This window comes from Serinus canaria, chromosome 1A (genome assembly GCF_022539315.1).
Source record: "Serinus canaria isolate serCan28SL12 chromosome 1A, serCan2020, whole genome shotgun sequence".
Classification (NCBI taxonomy): Eukaryota; Metazoa; Chordata; class Aves; order Passeriformes; family Fringillidae; genus Serinus; species Serinus canaria.
The window spans coordinates 55,053,306-55,068,380 of record NC_066314.1 but is presented as its reverse complement, the minus strand read 5'-3'; the positions used below and the strand labels follow the sequence as shown (position 1 = coordinate 55,068,380).

At 44.4% G+C, this 15,075-nt stretch overlaps 1 protein-coding gene across 3 annotated transcripts in view; it reads left to right on the top strand.

The window, feature by feature from the left end:
- The window catches only part of PARVB (parvin beta), a 52,257-nt gene that overhangs the window by 9,039 nt on the left and 28,143 nt on the right, over nucleotides 1–15,075 (top strand). For 2 of the 3 annotated variants that reach the window (XM_009094077.4, XM_018918554.3), the window contains exons 2-3: nucleotides 10,681–10,770; nucleotides 12,625–12,695. In XM_009094077.4, coding sequence (XP_009092325.2) covers nucleotides 10,681–10,770; nucleotides 12,625–12,695 — 161 coding nt within the window. Of the gene's footprint in view, nucleotides 1–3,179; nucleotides 3,272–10,680; nucleotides 10,771–12,624; nucleotides 12,696–15,075 lie in introns of those variants that run through there. The other variant, XM_050969692.1, reaches the window with a different exon arrangement.

Below are 15,075 nucleotides of genomic sequence, written 5' to 3'. Positions count from 1 at the left end.
TCTCCCACAGGAGCAGGGCTATGAAATTGTACCTCAGGATTCCTGTTTGCCTTCTTCCCACTGTATGGCTCCCAGTATTGTTACAGTGAGTTGGTTCCACTGAAAGTGTAGGCATGGTAACTGCAAAATTTGGTCTGACACAAATCTTGATGCTCTACTTAGAATTCTGGAGTTAAGTTGCAAAAGATAAGTCCAATTGTTCCCCCAGTACTGCCAAGTCCCTCCCTAAATCATGTCTCCAAGTGCCACATATACAGATCTTGTAGGTACCTCCAGCAATGATGACCCCCAACACTTCCTAGGGAGCCTGTTCCAGAAGTTGATAGCCCTTTCAGTTAAGACATTTTTCCTCATATCCAACCTGAACCTCCTCTGGCACAACCTGCGGCCATTTCCTCTTTGCTTCATCATTTGTTCCCTGGGAGCAGAGCCTGTTCCCCCAGCTGTCCCCTCCTGTCAGGGAGTTGTGCAGAGCCAGAAGGGCCCCTCTGAGCCTCCTTTTCTCCAGGCTGAGCCCCCCACTCAGCTGCTCCTGGTGCTCCAGACCCTTTACCCACTCCTTTCCCTTCTCTGGACACATTCAATGTCTTTTCTGCCATGAGGGGCCCAAAACTGATTCCAGGATTTGATCTGCTCCCTGGCCCTGTCTTCCAGCTCAGGGGCTGCGTACGAGGAGAACAACCAGTCTGTCTGTTAAAGAGTGAGGCAGAGAAGGCATTAGTACCTCTGCCTTTTCCTCAGCCTTTTTCATGATGTGTCCCCCTTGCATGCAGTAAAAGGTGGGGATTTTCCTTAGCACTTGTTTTGCTGCAGATGCATTTGTAGAAACATTTTTATTGCCCTTTACAGCAGACTTTATTGTCCTTTACCAGATTAAATTCTAGTTGGGCCTTGACCCCCTTAATTTTCTCCCCTCATAACCTCACGCCATCTTTGTAGTCATCCTGAGTTGCCTGCCCTCCTTCCAAAGCGATAAACTCTTCCTGAAGAATGTCCAGCCTTCCTGGACTCATTTGCCCTTCAGAGCTGCCTCCCAAAAGACTCTATCCCCTTTGAGACACATGTATCCCATCTGTCACCACAGGCTTTGTGTCATGCAAACTGATCCATGATCAAAAAAATCCAAAATTAAAGACCCTAACCAGACTTGGAGCCAGGTATTGATCTGCTGGCTCTTCCTGCTACCTCCCTCATCGTTCTCTGCAACTGGAAGGATAGGTAATGAAATTAGGTAATTAAATAAGCTTGTGCAATGGAGCCATAACATTGGGAAAGTGGATTTTAATTGCATCCAGGATGTCATGCTGCAAAATGGCCCTGCTGTGCCAGGAGCAAACCAGATGTGCTGCCTGTGAAGCAGATCTGATGCTGTCTACCACACAAACTGTGGCTGGGTTTTAGTTTTGCATGTGGAAAGGAAGAAGCTGTTGTGCCTGACCTAACCTAATGCAACAACAGTCCAACTTCAACCCGAACTTTTTAGGTCCTTCCAAGGAAGGTTTCTCTGATAATTCTATGGTTCTCTTAGTTTCTCTCTGTTTCTGAGTTTTCTGAGGGTCCCTTTTCAAGGAAAGAGACAGATGGTAATGGGAAGATGAGAGGGACTGGCCTTAGTGTCCACTCTGCTGTATGGTTGAAGGAGAAAGTTTTTTCCATCTGATAAAAGAAATTTTAGTGAGGGACTTTTCTTCCTGTGAATGGCATTAGGTATAAGTGCCATACTACCCAGAATCTTGGTGGAAGGTGTCCTTGGTGCAGTGCTTCATTTGCTGTTGATCCAGTGGTTGGTAAGAAGTTTCTCCAAGACTGCAGACACGATTTGAAACTGTCTGAGCTGGGGAATTTCACTCTTGTGCTGAATGCACAGGAGATGGACACTGTTGTCTCAGGGGGTTGGGTGGTTTAGCATGCTGCAGCATATCTGGCCAGGTGATTCTCTGTGGGGAATGTGAAAGATTCCATATCCATTGTAGTCATGGACAGAGTAAGAACAGGTGCAAGAAGACAAGGGAGAAGATCTCTGGGCTACACCTGCGTTGCCTGAGCTCTTTTGTCTTATGTTTTGGGATGTGTCCTGTTCCCTGTTTTGGGACTGAGCTGTAACTGAGCTTGAAAGTCTTTAAGATGTCCAGCACCACCTTTTCTAGCTCACAGGGCCTGGTGTTACCAGTGCAAATGCTTTGAAAGGGACCACAGAAAGCTCTAACTGCAAATCCCATGAAACTTTGGTGTGCTGACGAAGTAAATGAATAAAAACAGCAGCAGGTCTTTTTGATACTTTGTGAAATGTGATGTTTTCTTGTGCTTTGGACTTGTGTTTGTTTCTTGTGTTTTAATTTGATTCTTTGGCTGGCTCTTGTCTCATGATTGCATTTTGATATCCCTTGATGGCTGTGCTTGGGAGACTGAACTGCAAAGTCAGTTGAAGGGCTCCACTCTTTCTACGTAGAGTCTTCAGCAACTCCATTAGGAAATGCTGGGGCTATTTCTGACTTAAACCCTGCAGAGGTAAATATCTAAGTGCTTTTATGGCAGCCACCATCTGCACTGTACCTTCCCTTCATGGACTGGCTTTTATCTGGTTGTGGGCTCTGAGTTCCAGGCTTTTATTGTGAGGTCTGTAGTGCTTTTCACTGAAGTGCTTGTCTTGACAGGCTGCTCTGCTGCTGAAAGCAACAAGTAAAATAATTTCCCTCATATGACATGTCTGGAAACCAGTGAGAAAACTCCCTTATATTTTGTGGCTTTTACTTACACAGATCTTTTGTCTCAGTTCTAATACACTGCTTTACTGCCCTGAGTGCAGGGAGGACATAGGAAAGGTAGAGCTGGATGTGAGCAACTTCGGGATATGGTACACTGAAAACTCTGTGTTGAGTGTTTAGGGTAAAGCTTCTAGTTTGGTGTATGGCCTGTCCCTCCACTGGTCCTTTGGTATTTGCTAGCAAACTCTCAATGTGTGTGTTGCAAGTAGAGTTGCTGCATGTAATTGTTTTTCAGGGTTTTCCTTGTCTTTCTGGGTGACATTTGGGCAGTTGCAGCAATGGGGCATGTGCCCATTTTGTGGTCTGCAGAGCCATTTATCTTGACTTGTTCTTCCTGTAGAATCATGTTCCAGGAGCAAAATAGTTAAATAGTTGCTTTTTTTGAAGTGCAAGTCATATCTGTAGCCTCCTTTCCTATCCCCTGGAGTCTGGCTGTTGAGCTCTGTCCTGTCAGCTGTGGAAGACGGAGCCTTGTGGCTGCTCACTTGCCATCAGTCCCTTTAGAAGTGAGTCTGTTATTCTGTACTTCTCTTGGCATGTCCACAAGAACAAACAGCATAAAATGTTCTCATATTTGCATAATAGATTACTTGTGGTGGTGTTGACCTTTTCTTTCCTCTGTGCAAAGGATATGGGGAGAGCAGAAAGCTGAGGCAGGTGAAGCTGGCTTGGCAGATAACTAAGGGGGGGTTCATTCACTTACCTACCTACAAATGAAGTGCCAAACCACGTGGAGGAGGTGGAAGAAAGTTGGTGGAGGAATGGAAAGCTGGTCACTTGTAAAACATGCTAGCCTGAGCTGCAGCAATGACTTTTTTGAAGCAGGGTTAGATGTGGATATGGGATCCAGAGGTAGAGCTTGTAGGAGGCTGTAAACTGAGGTACTGTTTTCTCCCAGATTTTTTCAGATTTCTTCTTGCAGAAGAAGGGTTGAATGAATGTGTTGGGTGTTTCTATTCCAGAGTAGTGCTGTTAGCTCTGCTTCTGACAGCTTCTGCTGTCTCTCCCTTGCTGGTTTGCTTTCACGACCCATTAAATCTAGATACCTTAAGCAGTGAGTTGATTCTGGTTTCTAAAGTTGCTTTTGGCTAAAGGAGCCTTGTTGGTGCTTGGCACCTTGTGGAAATCAACTTCCTTCATTTGGGATCTTGGACTGAGTTCCTAGACATGAAGGTGCTGTTCCTTCAGCTGCTTGTGGCCATCGGCTTTGGTTGTAGGAGTACACCAAAGCCTGAGAGAGTGCTAAGGACTTCCTAGGAGAGCACAGCTTTTCATGGAAAATGGATGGCAGTAAATTGAAAATGCCTTGATGGTTTTCTACAGGGAGTGGACATCTCTTTCAGTCCTTTTCTTTTCTTACCAGACTTTCCCTCTGCTCTCATATGTCAGATTTGGCTCCATATCCCCCCTTCTGCTGGAAGCCATTCCTCTTGCAGTGTCTGTGGGAGTACATAACCCTCCACCATTATATTGTGGGGAGAAATGACCCTTTCTTTGTTGGGAGGAAATTATACCTGGGAGAGGCTGAAAGAGTACATTTTCCCCATTTTCAAGTAGAACTTGGGTGCAGGGGGAGGAGTGTATCTTTCCCTGGCTGCTTTTAGGGTTCTCTTTAGCTTTAATTCTTGCCTGGCTTTTCCCAGTCAAAAAACTTTGGGACTGAAGCAATCTATTCAGGACAAAGCAAGTGCATGTACTGGAGTGTAGAAGCTATATGGTCTGCATCCTTGAGTGTATCCATCTATTATCTTTTTAAGTGTAACTTTACAAATACTTTAAAACACCATTTTTGTCCACACTGGTATTTCTGCTGTCTGTGGGTGGAGTGGGCTTTTTTGTTGGTTTGTTTGTTTGTTTTTTGGTTGGTTTTAGGGTTTTTTTTGTTTGTTTGGTTGGCTCTTTTAATTAATTTTGCCCAGCATTAATGTTTGTTTGTCTACACAGTGAAAATTAAATTTATATTTTTTTCCTCTTTCATATCTGGATAGTTTTCAGACAGACATTTACCCCACTGTGTGACGTAATGTGGTTCTGGAACCAGTAATGTCTGCAGAAGGAAGGGGTGAGTGGCAAGTAGGGCTGAAGATGAAGTCTTCAGTGCCTCTTTGCCGCAAGGGATCCCTGCCTGATGAAGACAGCAACATAACACCACCAAAAAATGAAAATCCTCTTTCCACAGACACCCCCCAGACAACTCCCTAGAAAGAAAGGAACCTTCTTATTTGTGAAAATACAAAAGCAGTATTTCGCCCTCACATACAAAAGAAACCCCAAATTTCTTATAAATGTTCCCAGCTGGCACAAGTGTTGAATATGCTGTTACCATGCCAGATACTTGTTTTACCTTTGGCAAAAATAAAAGGGAGCTCTTTCTTTTGGCAGTTGCAGAAAGACTTACACTTACCTGTGTAAATTTTAACACATCTATTTAAGCAAGTGTTACCTGATCTTTGCAACTAAACCAGAAGGATTTATAGCCCTTTCCTAAAAGTTGCCTTTGGCTTTTCTTTTCCTTTTTCTTTTACACCTTTCCATTTCTTTATGTACTAGAGTCTGGCCATTGCAAGTGCCTTGCCTGCTGAGGCATTTAAATAATCTGCTTTTTTACCACAGTTCTGCTTTGAATGCAGTCCCTTGATACAGGGCCTTTATGTGGATTTAAGATCAAGTCTTTGCCTTTGATCTGCCTGGGATTATTAATCCTCTGTTATAGTTAATGGCTGCTTTGTGTTTCTCCTGCAGCCTCTATGAAAAGATCTCAGGGCCTTTTGTAAATGTGCAGTGATCAGTAGTCTAAGCTGTGTGTGGTTTGGCTCTAGAATAGAGTGCAGTGTAGCAACGTGTTTGGGCCTGTTCTGAAACCTTTCAGTTTATCAGTTTTTCTTAGAAAATGTGAGATTTAGCAAAACTGCCTTTTGTTAAATGGGCCTAGAAAGCTTGCAGGTTTCAAGACAACTTTTTGTAAGAGTTTTAGCTGTCAGGTAGAAATGTAGTTGTGGACATGGCTGCCTGTGTTAGTCTGTGATAGGCAGAGGAGCAAGTTAAGAGGTTAGAACTGCAGAGTGTTGAGGGACTTGTTGCCTTCTGGTTTGACCTCCCCCATGGAAAGCAGGAGCTCCAGCTGATACCTGATCTTTTATGTAAGGGTTTCCTGCTTAACCAGGGGGATTTGCCCTGTATCCACATTCTCCTCTGAGATGTGAGTGAATAAGGGTCGTGTTGCTGCTCTGAAAGGGCCAAGAATGGTCCTGAATATGGGCTTTCTATTTTGCATGTGGTGACCTGGATTATAAGGATATGAATGCAGGAAGGTGAGTTGCTGTCTGAAAAAGTAAAGCTGGTCACAGTTTTGTCTCTGGTGAGAAGGAGGAAACTTGGGAAGCAATAAGAACCTGGGGGCAGGAAGGGAGCTTCTGTGCAGTTTGAGTTTTGAGTTACCTGGGCATTGCAAGTTTGCTGTCTGTGTGCTGCTCCCATCAGAGACGAGTACGAAGTTCCCTGAATAGATCATCTTCAAGGACCATCATCATCCAAGGACCTCAAAGCAACCTAACAGCTTCCTAAGTTAGTTTTGAATCACGAGATGGAAGTGCATCATGTAAAAGTTGTGGTCAGGCAGCACTGCTGAGCCAGCTGGGCACTGGCTGAGTGCAAAGGGAAGCACAGGAACTCTGGGATCAGTGTCACAACAGCTGCTGCTTTCTGCAGGGTGGGATTCAGCCTTGCAGTCAGAAATAACCAGAGCTAAAATTAAGTAACATTTTCCATCTGTTTTTGTAAGATGCAGAGGCTTGTGGTCAGATTTTTAGTAACAAGGCTGTGAATGGCAAGGACTGAAGTGACCTGTGCTGCTGCTGATACCTTTTAAAATTACACTAACGTTAAGAGTGAAGGTAGAAAGCTGTTGATATGAGTTGACTCTTTCTTTTAAAAAGGAGAAAGCTGGGACATCTTTTTACAGTGATCCTGCTAACTTTAAAGGCCATCTCCTGGCTTTTGAGAAATCCTTGACAGCTCTGATGGCACTTTCTGTAGCTTTCTGTAGCTAATTGTTTGTGCTGTGTGCAGTTTGCCTGTAATCCCATGTCTGAGACAGCCTTCCTGGCTTACAGATCTAGTGCTCTGTTCCGTGTGTGTGTGTGATCTGATCATTCTATTAATGTGTTTGAAAGGCCGGCACAGCTTCCAATGTGACTTAATCATGTTGACTGCTGACACTGCCTGGAGATTGTCAAAATATTGCAGGGCTGCCAGGAACCCTTGCTGCTTTCCTGGGGACCAGTAGGGCAGGGACCTTTTCAGGTGAATTCAAATTTCTAGATTAGGGGAAAACAAAGGGTTTTTGCTGAAAGCCAGCCTGGATTAAGCTGTGCTCCTTCAGCCTGTTGTCTATGTCCTGCCTCTTCATGCTGCACATTTGCTGTGACTGGTCTCTGAAATGGAATGATCAGGCTTTAGAGAAAGGTGTTTTACACCAGCATTGGGTTGGGAGCAAAAGACCTGTGCCATCACTACTGGGGAAGCTGTTCCCTGTGGGGAAGTGAAGGGGAAAAGAAGGTGCCCTGTGGCTGGGCGGGCAAGGACCAGTAATACCTCATGTGGGACCTATCATGACTATAACTGGTTGTGCAAGCACAGCTCTGCTCTCCAGCCACTGCCTCTTGCATGGACAGCTCTGATAGAAGCCTCACAGCAAAGTCACTGCTGCTGGTACTTGCCAATCTTTTAATAGCCATAATCTTCTACAGTACCTTTGAGTTCGTGAAGGCATGGGCTGAAAGCCATTCTTTGTTGTAAATTTGCATTAAAATATTTGGGTTCTCAAAAATGTACCTGTTGCTCCATCCTGATTATTAACTGCCTTGGCTTGCTCATTTGCAGGTTCTCTTTTCTTTCCAGCATTGTGGCTCTGTTTCCTTTCCTACTTCTGTTTCTTTGCTCAGCAGTGATAAGTGAATACTGGGGGCAGTGAGCAGGGAAAAAGTCCTCAGTATTGTTCCAGCAAAGCATGAAAGGCTTCTGGAGTGCTGTAGGTGTGGGAAGTGCCCTGGAAAATTTGTGTTTCTGAGTGCAGGTGCATGTATGCATGCTGCCTCTGGGAACCTGTCTGTCCCTTGGGACCAGCTGTGGAAACCCAGCTGTGCCTTCACCAGAAGGTGCAGGTGACTTGCTTGGGAAACTCCACGCACAGCAAACAGCATCCCTAGGTGCCTGCCCCTAGGCAGACAGGGTGGACCAAGGCAGGTGCTGGGCTCTCTTGGGACAGGGAGGGATTCCTGGCTGGGACCGCAGCCAAGTGCTATGTCCTTCCTCCTGGCCCCTGTCCCCGGCAGCTGGGAGCTGATCTTAGTGCCTGCTCCCGTGTCACTGTGCCCAAATTAGGGCGGTTTGACAGTCTGGAGGTGGCAGTGCCGTATCCAGTTGCTGCCACTCCGTCAGCACTCAGACACCCCATGGGCTCTGTCTGTGACCTGTCCTTGCTGCTGGGGCCGGGATGGCCGGACTACTGTGCAGGAGGCGCAAAAAAGGAGGTAGGAAATGCTTCCTCTATGGCAGGAATCTCTTCATGAGGACCTGGTGTGCTGGCCTCTCCCTGGGAGGCAGCTTTGGGAAGCTTTCTGCTGGCAGAGCCTTGCTTTGCTGGCAGAGGTGAGAGAGGATGTTTTGGTCCCGTGGGATCTGGCACAGCTGCACAAGGTCTGAAGACAAGTATGAAGGTTTTGTGTGGTTCTTCATGTCAGGATGGATGGGGGCTTAATACACAACTTTGCATTAATGTTTTCTTCCATTTTAGTAAACTGCTCAGAAACTAGGTATTTTTGTTAAGAAGAGCAGAGATAATATTTATATTAAAATAAAATAGGTGCATCACCTTACTTGAGCTTTTGGGAATAAATCTAGTTTAGTTGCATTTAGAAGAATTCTGGCTTGAAATGTATGCATCTTTTTTTTTTTTCATATACATACCCTGTGCCATGCATTCACTGCCCAGAGAAACTTAGCAGCTCTTCTCTGCATTTGCAGAGCACTGGGAACAGTGATGCCCTGAACTCACTCAATACTTGGCATTCCCAGAATGACAGCACTGCTGTGATAATGAAGAGTGCTACATCTAGAAATAAGGCTGGTAGTTCCTAAACAAGTCTGACTTAATTGAAGTTTGGGCATTTATAGTTCTAGCAGGATTTTAAAAATCAAACTTCAGTTTTCCTGTGAGTTGTCTTGTGCCTCCTGGTGGTACCAAAATGTAGGAGTTGTTGGGGTGAGAAAGTTCAAGTTGGGAATAATGCAAACAGGGCTGGGTAAGGCATGTTGTTAGAGCTGGTTTGATCTGTCGTATGAAGCCTTCTTGCTCCCTGACTGTTTTGTTTGTGGACTTTTTCAAGAAAATGAGAAGGAATGCTGAAAAGGGGAACTTAAGAATTTCTGTACCAGCATCTTTATTCAGGAGGAGAAATCTCGGCCTGAAGACATTGTGTTCTGTTTGCAGTGGGGAACCATGGGGCATAAACCATCAGGTCTCAAAATACAAGACTGGGGTTTGTTGCTTGCACTCCATAACTAGGATTTTAGTGGTGATCAGTACCATGCTGTGAATCAGAATTAAGTAACCTCTTGAGACTGCAATTAAGAAATGTGAGAACTTGTTTTAAGCACCTGTTTCAATTTTCTGTGAGGGAAGGAGTGGGGATTGCAATGTATTCTTCTTCCCTGTCTTCCTCTGTGGTAGTAGGATCTCTGTCTTTTCCACTTCTATGGGGCAGAAGAACAGCAAGTCCTGATGCAGGATTTTGTAACCTTCACTAATGTCACATTAATGTCAAGCTTGGGGAATGTTCTTCCAGCTGGAAGGGGGAATAATGGCTGCTCTTGAAGGGGAGAGCTTGCAGGGATGCTGTGACCATTATTTAACTGTTCCTCCTTTTCTTTCCTGAGAAAAACTTGCCTAGCAAACTTTATTTATTTCAAAGTCCTTTCTTTTCCCTGAAAAGACTGTGGGACCCCTCCCAAAGAAGACTGCACTACCACAAATGCTGCCACAAGTCATTATAGTTCATGTTTACACAGAACTGTCACTGAAAGTATGGGGGTGTTGTGGTTTTGTGCCTTGTAATCAATGTCATCTGAGTTTAAGGGGGGATGTGCTTGGAGAGTGTGAAAGTGTTACAGCAATGCTGGTGCTTTTCTTACTGACAAGCTCTGGGAAAATACTGAAGAACTATTCAGTGTTTGTCCTCAAGTTTAGTTCCTTCCTAATGGCAGGATGCAGGGAAGTATTTTAACATTCATTTTATTAATGAAGCGTGCTTTACTGAGCTTCCCAATGAGAGTTGTAAGTTTAGGACAGCTTGAAGTAAAAAAATTCCAATTTGTGTTCACCAGATCATGGCACACCTATTTTATCAAGTGGCAACACTGGAATTAAATACATTTTCATCTTTATTTGGTGGGTCTGCCTGGGATTCTCTGAGGATTTAACAAGGCCAGTAGCAAGTTGCATGTTCTGCAGCTGGAAAGGGTGGTGATGAGTGGTCATGCTGTAAGAAAAGGGGTTTGTTTTTACAGTTTGATGTCTGCTCTAGGTTGGGCCCATCCCGGAGGCAAAGCTCACACCCCTTCCTTCTGGAGAAACAAGCTCTCTGAGCTTGTTCTTACCCCAGAATTGGTTTACTTGCTAAAAGTTTCCAGCCACTTCTGTGGTAGCTCTGTTTAATAGGAAGCTATAAAAGGATATTACTTTGATTTTATTTTCCACTGTGGCTGCAGTTCTTCATGCCATAAACTGTGGTCCTGTTCTAAAATGGATCTACCAGATGTCGTCTGTTATTATGAATGTTGTCCCCAACCCCTATGTATATACCACCTCTGCATTTATTACACTCTTTCTCTTGTTTTTTTTTTTTCTTCTATCCAGTGAGTGATCTCCAAGAAGAAGGTAAAAATGCCATCAATGCACCAATGAGCCCAAGCACTGTGGACATCCATCCAGAAGACACACTATTAGGTAAAGTTTCGTGCTGCAGGGATGGTTTGTGAAGTGGCCCCCATGTCATTGCTTCAGTGCAGAATGTATATTGTCCAGTTGGAACTGAGAGGATTGGAAGTGACAAATGAAAAAGGTTGCATGTTACTTGTAGACTAGAAATTAAAAGGGCTAAATGGAGTTTGAAGAGCAGTGCCAAGTGAGGTAGTTTATGGACTCTCTCCCATGTCCATCCCCATTGCCTCACTCTGAGTCCCTACAAGAGAAACAGCATAATTTCATAGGAAAAAGTGTTGAAACTTGTTGAAATGAACCACTTTTGTCTTTCCTGGCCACGTATCTCTTAATCTACGCAATTAGTTGAAGCAAGCTAATTATGAAAGAGTAAATCAAACATCAGGATAAATAATAGTAAATTAAACTGAGAAAGTGTTATTCATTTGGATTTTCTGATTAGGAGAGTAGTAGGAAATGCAAAGTATTTTTTCCTAAGATGTAGGTGAAGTGTTGGTTGCTCTGTGTTGATATGTCTGGACCAGGAGTGTCCCCAGTGATTTCTTCTGGATACCACTAAAGCTGGGTATGTCTTTAGAAGATGCAGTACTGCTGCAGAAGGCCTGTCCTGCAAAGACATGATCACCATGAGTTTTGTGATAAATCATGTTCTGTTATAGGTCAAGTCCTGTTCAGGGTTAGTGTTTTGGGTGTGTAGTGGGTGTCACTTCCTTATGATGGACTGCCTGACTCACCCTAGGCAGTAATGAGGAAGTAAAGGAGTGGGGTGGAAAAAAAGGCAGAAAAAGAATTCATGTTTTATTCATTGGTTTGTGAAATTTTTTCAAGTGTGTTTAGGTAGCAGAGACTTATTTTTTTGATAAAAATGAAGAGCCCTGAAAACTACTGACCCCAAAATGTGTGGGTGAGGTCTAAGGTAACCAGTCAGATACTGGTTACTAAATACTGTGTAGTCAGTCTCGTGTCCAGGATGTGTCATGTTTCCCATCTGACAGCACTGAGATTTGGCTGTGCAGTGGGAAGTCACTGTAGGCTGGTCACTGCCAGGTTTTAGGGGTTCACTGAGCAGTGTGACATGGCCTGACCAATGGTGATACCAAAACTTTGTTGCCCTGATAGGAAGAAAGAAAGAATTGAAAAATCAATAGGAAAATTGGATTGAATATGGCCTGCCTTCTGGCCATGAGAGAGCACTTCTCACACATGTCATCAGCAGAAGAAATAGAAGACTTTACACCTGTGAAATCTTTTTTATGTTCTTCCCCCATGCACCATCCCTGCTGATACAAAGTGGGGTAATTTTATTTCATAAGCTTAATCAAAGGTTGAGGAGTTCCTGCACTCAGGGGCACATGTATGAGCAAGTTTTGGGGGACCAGAAGGTGGAGGCACAAACTCTCAGCCCAAATCTCAGCAACTGCTCTGAGTGTAGTGCATTAAGCTCAGTCTGTTCTTCCAGGTGCTGCAATTTGGGTCAGGTGTTTTCAATGAGAAGTTAAATTCAAACTGAGGAGAACGAGAAAACTGGTTCACTGTGGTTTTTAGTGTGTTACTATGAATGTGCCCCACATGAGAACAGGGATTTTCCTGAAGCAATCTGCATAGGGCAGGGCTAGATCAGGGGAAGGTCAGGGGAGACAATCCTGGTTTTAGGGAAGTGGGGCTGTGCTGTCTGTCTTTCTGTGTGTCTCTGAAACTGCCTGACACTGGGGTCATCCGACACACCCTGGCTAAGAGGATGAGTAGGCACTGCCATTTCTTAGTCAGCTGACGAGTCCCTTAATGGTGTGGAGTTGTTGCAGTTTCAGCAGGGCACATTTGAAGTGGAGCTCGCTAAGTTTTCCCCTCTTACTTGAACAGAGGAGAATGAGGAACGCACTATGATCGATCCTAACTCAAAAGAAGACCCCAAGTTCAAGGAGCTGATCAAGGTAGGAAATCAATCTTTGGTCCTTCTTCAAACCTTTAACTAGTGAGCTGGAGTAATTTGCAAGCTGGTCACCCAAGAACACAGTTGAGGGATGGCAACTTGTTACTGGAACGTAGCTGTGGAAACTGAGAGCAAGGTCAGCAACAAGGTAAGGCTAAAAGTAACAGTGAGAGGGACAAGGAAAGGCTGAATGTCAGGGTGCCTATGGAGTTAAGCTCCACTGTCCATTTCTATCCTTGTGATGATGGCAGCAAGGATCAGTGCTTGGCTTGAGTCTGTCTGCAGTCCCTACACACAAAATGTAGGTACCTTCTGTTTCTGAAAGCTGGGAAGGAGCTTTGCAAAGCATTAGTGAGGTTTCAGGAGAAGAAAGAGTAGGACTGAAATGTTAGGAGATAAGGAAGGGACCTCTTGTGTCCTGGGAAAGTTAGAACTGAGGTTCTTCTTGCCCTACATTCTGCCCTCAGTTTACCTGTGTGCTGGCTCAGGGACAGGTGGTTCTGAGTCTGTCTCGTCGCTGAACACAACTGCCCTAGGTGTGTGCCCAGATGTGCTGATGTTACATGAGACTTCCTGACTCAGCAGTGCCCATAGTTCCTGCCTGGCATGACAGCGGGCTTGCTCTTGAAGGACTCGTGTTTAGGAGAGCCTTTTGTCTGCAGGAAGTTGTTGGGGTTAACATAATGCGAGCTTGTGCATGAAGAGAAGGGATGGCGAGCCTGAACAAGTGGGATCTCTTTCAAAAAATATTGTGCTGGTGTTACACCTCCCACTGCACTTTTGCTTCATTTCCTTAAAGTAATTCTAAAACCAATTTTGTTGGAAATGATAGTCCAACTATATCTGTGTGGCTATGAAAACTTTGGATAGTGGATGTCATTTCCTGAGAGGGGGCTGAGCTTGGGCACATTCCCTGCTGAAAACCTGATGCACCCTGGCTGCACACACCCTGGCTGCTTCCCCAAAGTCAACTGCTTCAGCAAATGCCTCAGCAGACTGCTCACCTGGTACATCTTTAAAATGAGCCCAGTGATCTGTTATTACCACTCCAATAATGTGTTTAGCATCACAAAACCACATCAGACTAAGCTTAGCAAGGAGCTGTGCTCAAATTGCTGTTATTCTAATTCACCAGGAGAACATTATGATTTTAAATTAAGTGACTGCACATTCTTTCTTTGTTACTACCTAAATCCATTAATTCTCTCAAAGGTGCCGTGTTTTTGCATCACCCTCTCAGAATGTAATGTGGTTTCTCTGCTAGTGGAGCAGTGATATTATCACCTGAACAAGAGTCATTGCAGTGGAGGAACCAGATGTACTCTGTGATTCAGGAGACTTGATAGAGAGACTGCAATTGCTTTTAAATTGTGAATTTTTCTGCTGAGTTTAATACAAGTCTGAGTCTTCCCTAGATGCTGCAAGGTATATTTTTTTTCAGATTAAAAACCCAAAAGCCTCCAGGAGGAATGAAAACCAGGGCCAGAACAACACCTGAGGATAATGTTTGAGTGCATTGCAGAATTGCAGAATCAGGTTCAGGGTCACTAGGCCAGTTCACACTTGCACAAGGAGAGATGCTCCAATGGAATGGGATCTGCTGGTGCAGGGAGCAGCATGGATCTGGAGATTGTTTCCTTGGGATCATCCCCGAAGGAGAGATGTGTTCTGTAGAGTGCCTGTGTAATTTGGGTAATTGCTAATAACTTGCATACCTCTCTGCAGTTAGAGTTTTTACGGAGATTCAGTGGTGTTGGTGTGAATTCACACTGTGTTGGTGTCAGTCTGTAAGCCAAGGGGAGGTTTGAATTATGCTGGAAAAACTGGCTTTAAACTACAGAGTTTAGGTAATGCAAAAAAAAAAAAAAAGTAATTTATTCCTTGTTTTCTTTGGTGGTAATGGCATTTTCCAGAGCCCCAGTGTGGGATGAGAATTGCTGTGCTTTAGATACCCAGCCAGCAGAAAAGTGTCTGCCCTGCAGAGCCTGAAAGGAATGCTCTCCATAGACTAGTGAGGAGTGGGAACTTGAATAGATGGAGGTTTTTATATTTCCAAGTGGTTCCTTCTCTCTCTTTCCCCTCAGACAGGAATGTGCCAATAGCAGCAGCAGATCCTGGTGCCTTTTCAAAGCTGACAGTGGAACTCAATTTCCTTGGGGCCAGCCCAGGTCTCTTTCAGCACCAGAGTTAGATGTGCCAACAGCTTGCCATTACTGATGCTGAGTATTTCTGTCCTGCCAGTTGAATGCAGTGGGGTAAATGGATCTCAGGGCAAAGAAGCAGCAGAGATATCTGCTCCTGACACTGCTTTAGTACCTGTTTGTCTCCACCAAATATTCATTTAATTTCTCTAACCTCTTGCCATAGGAATTATATGCATT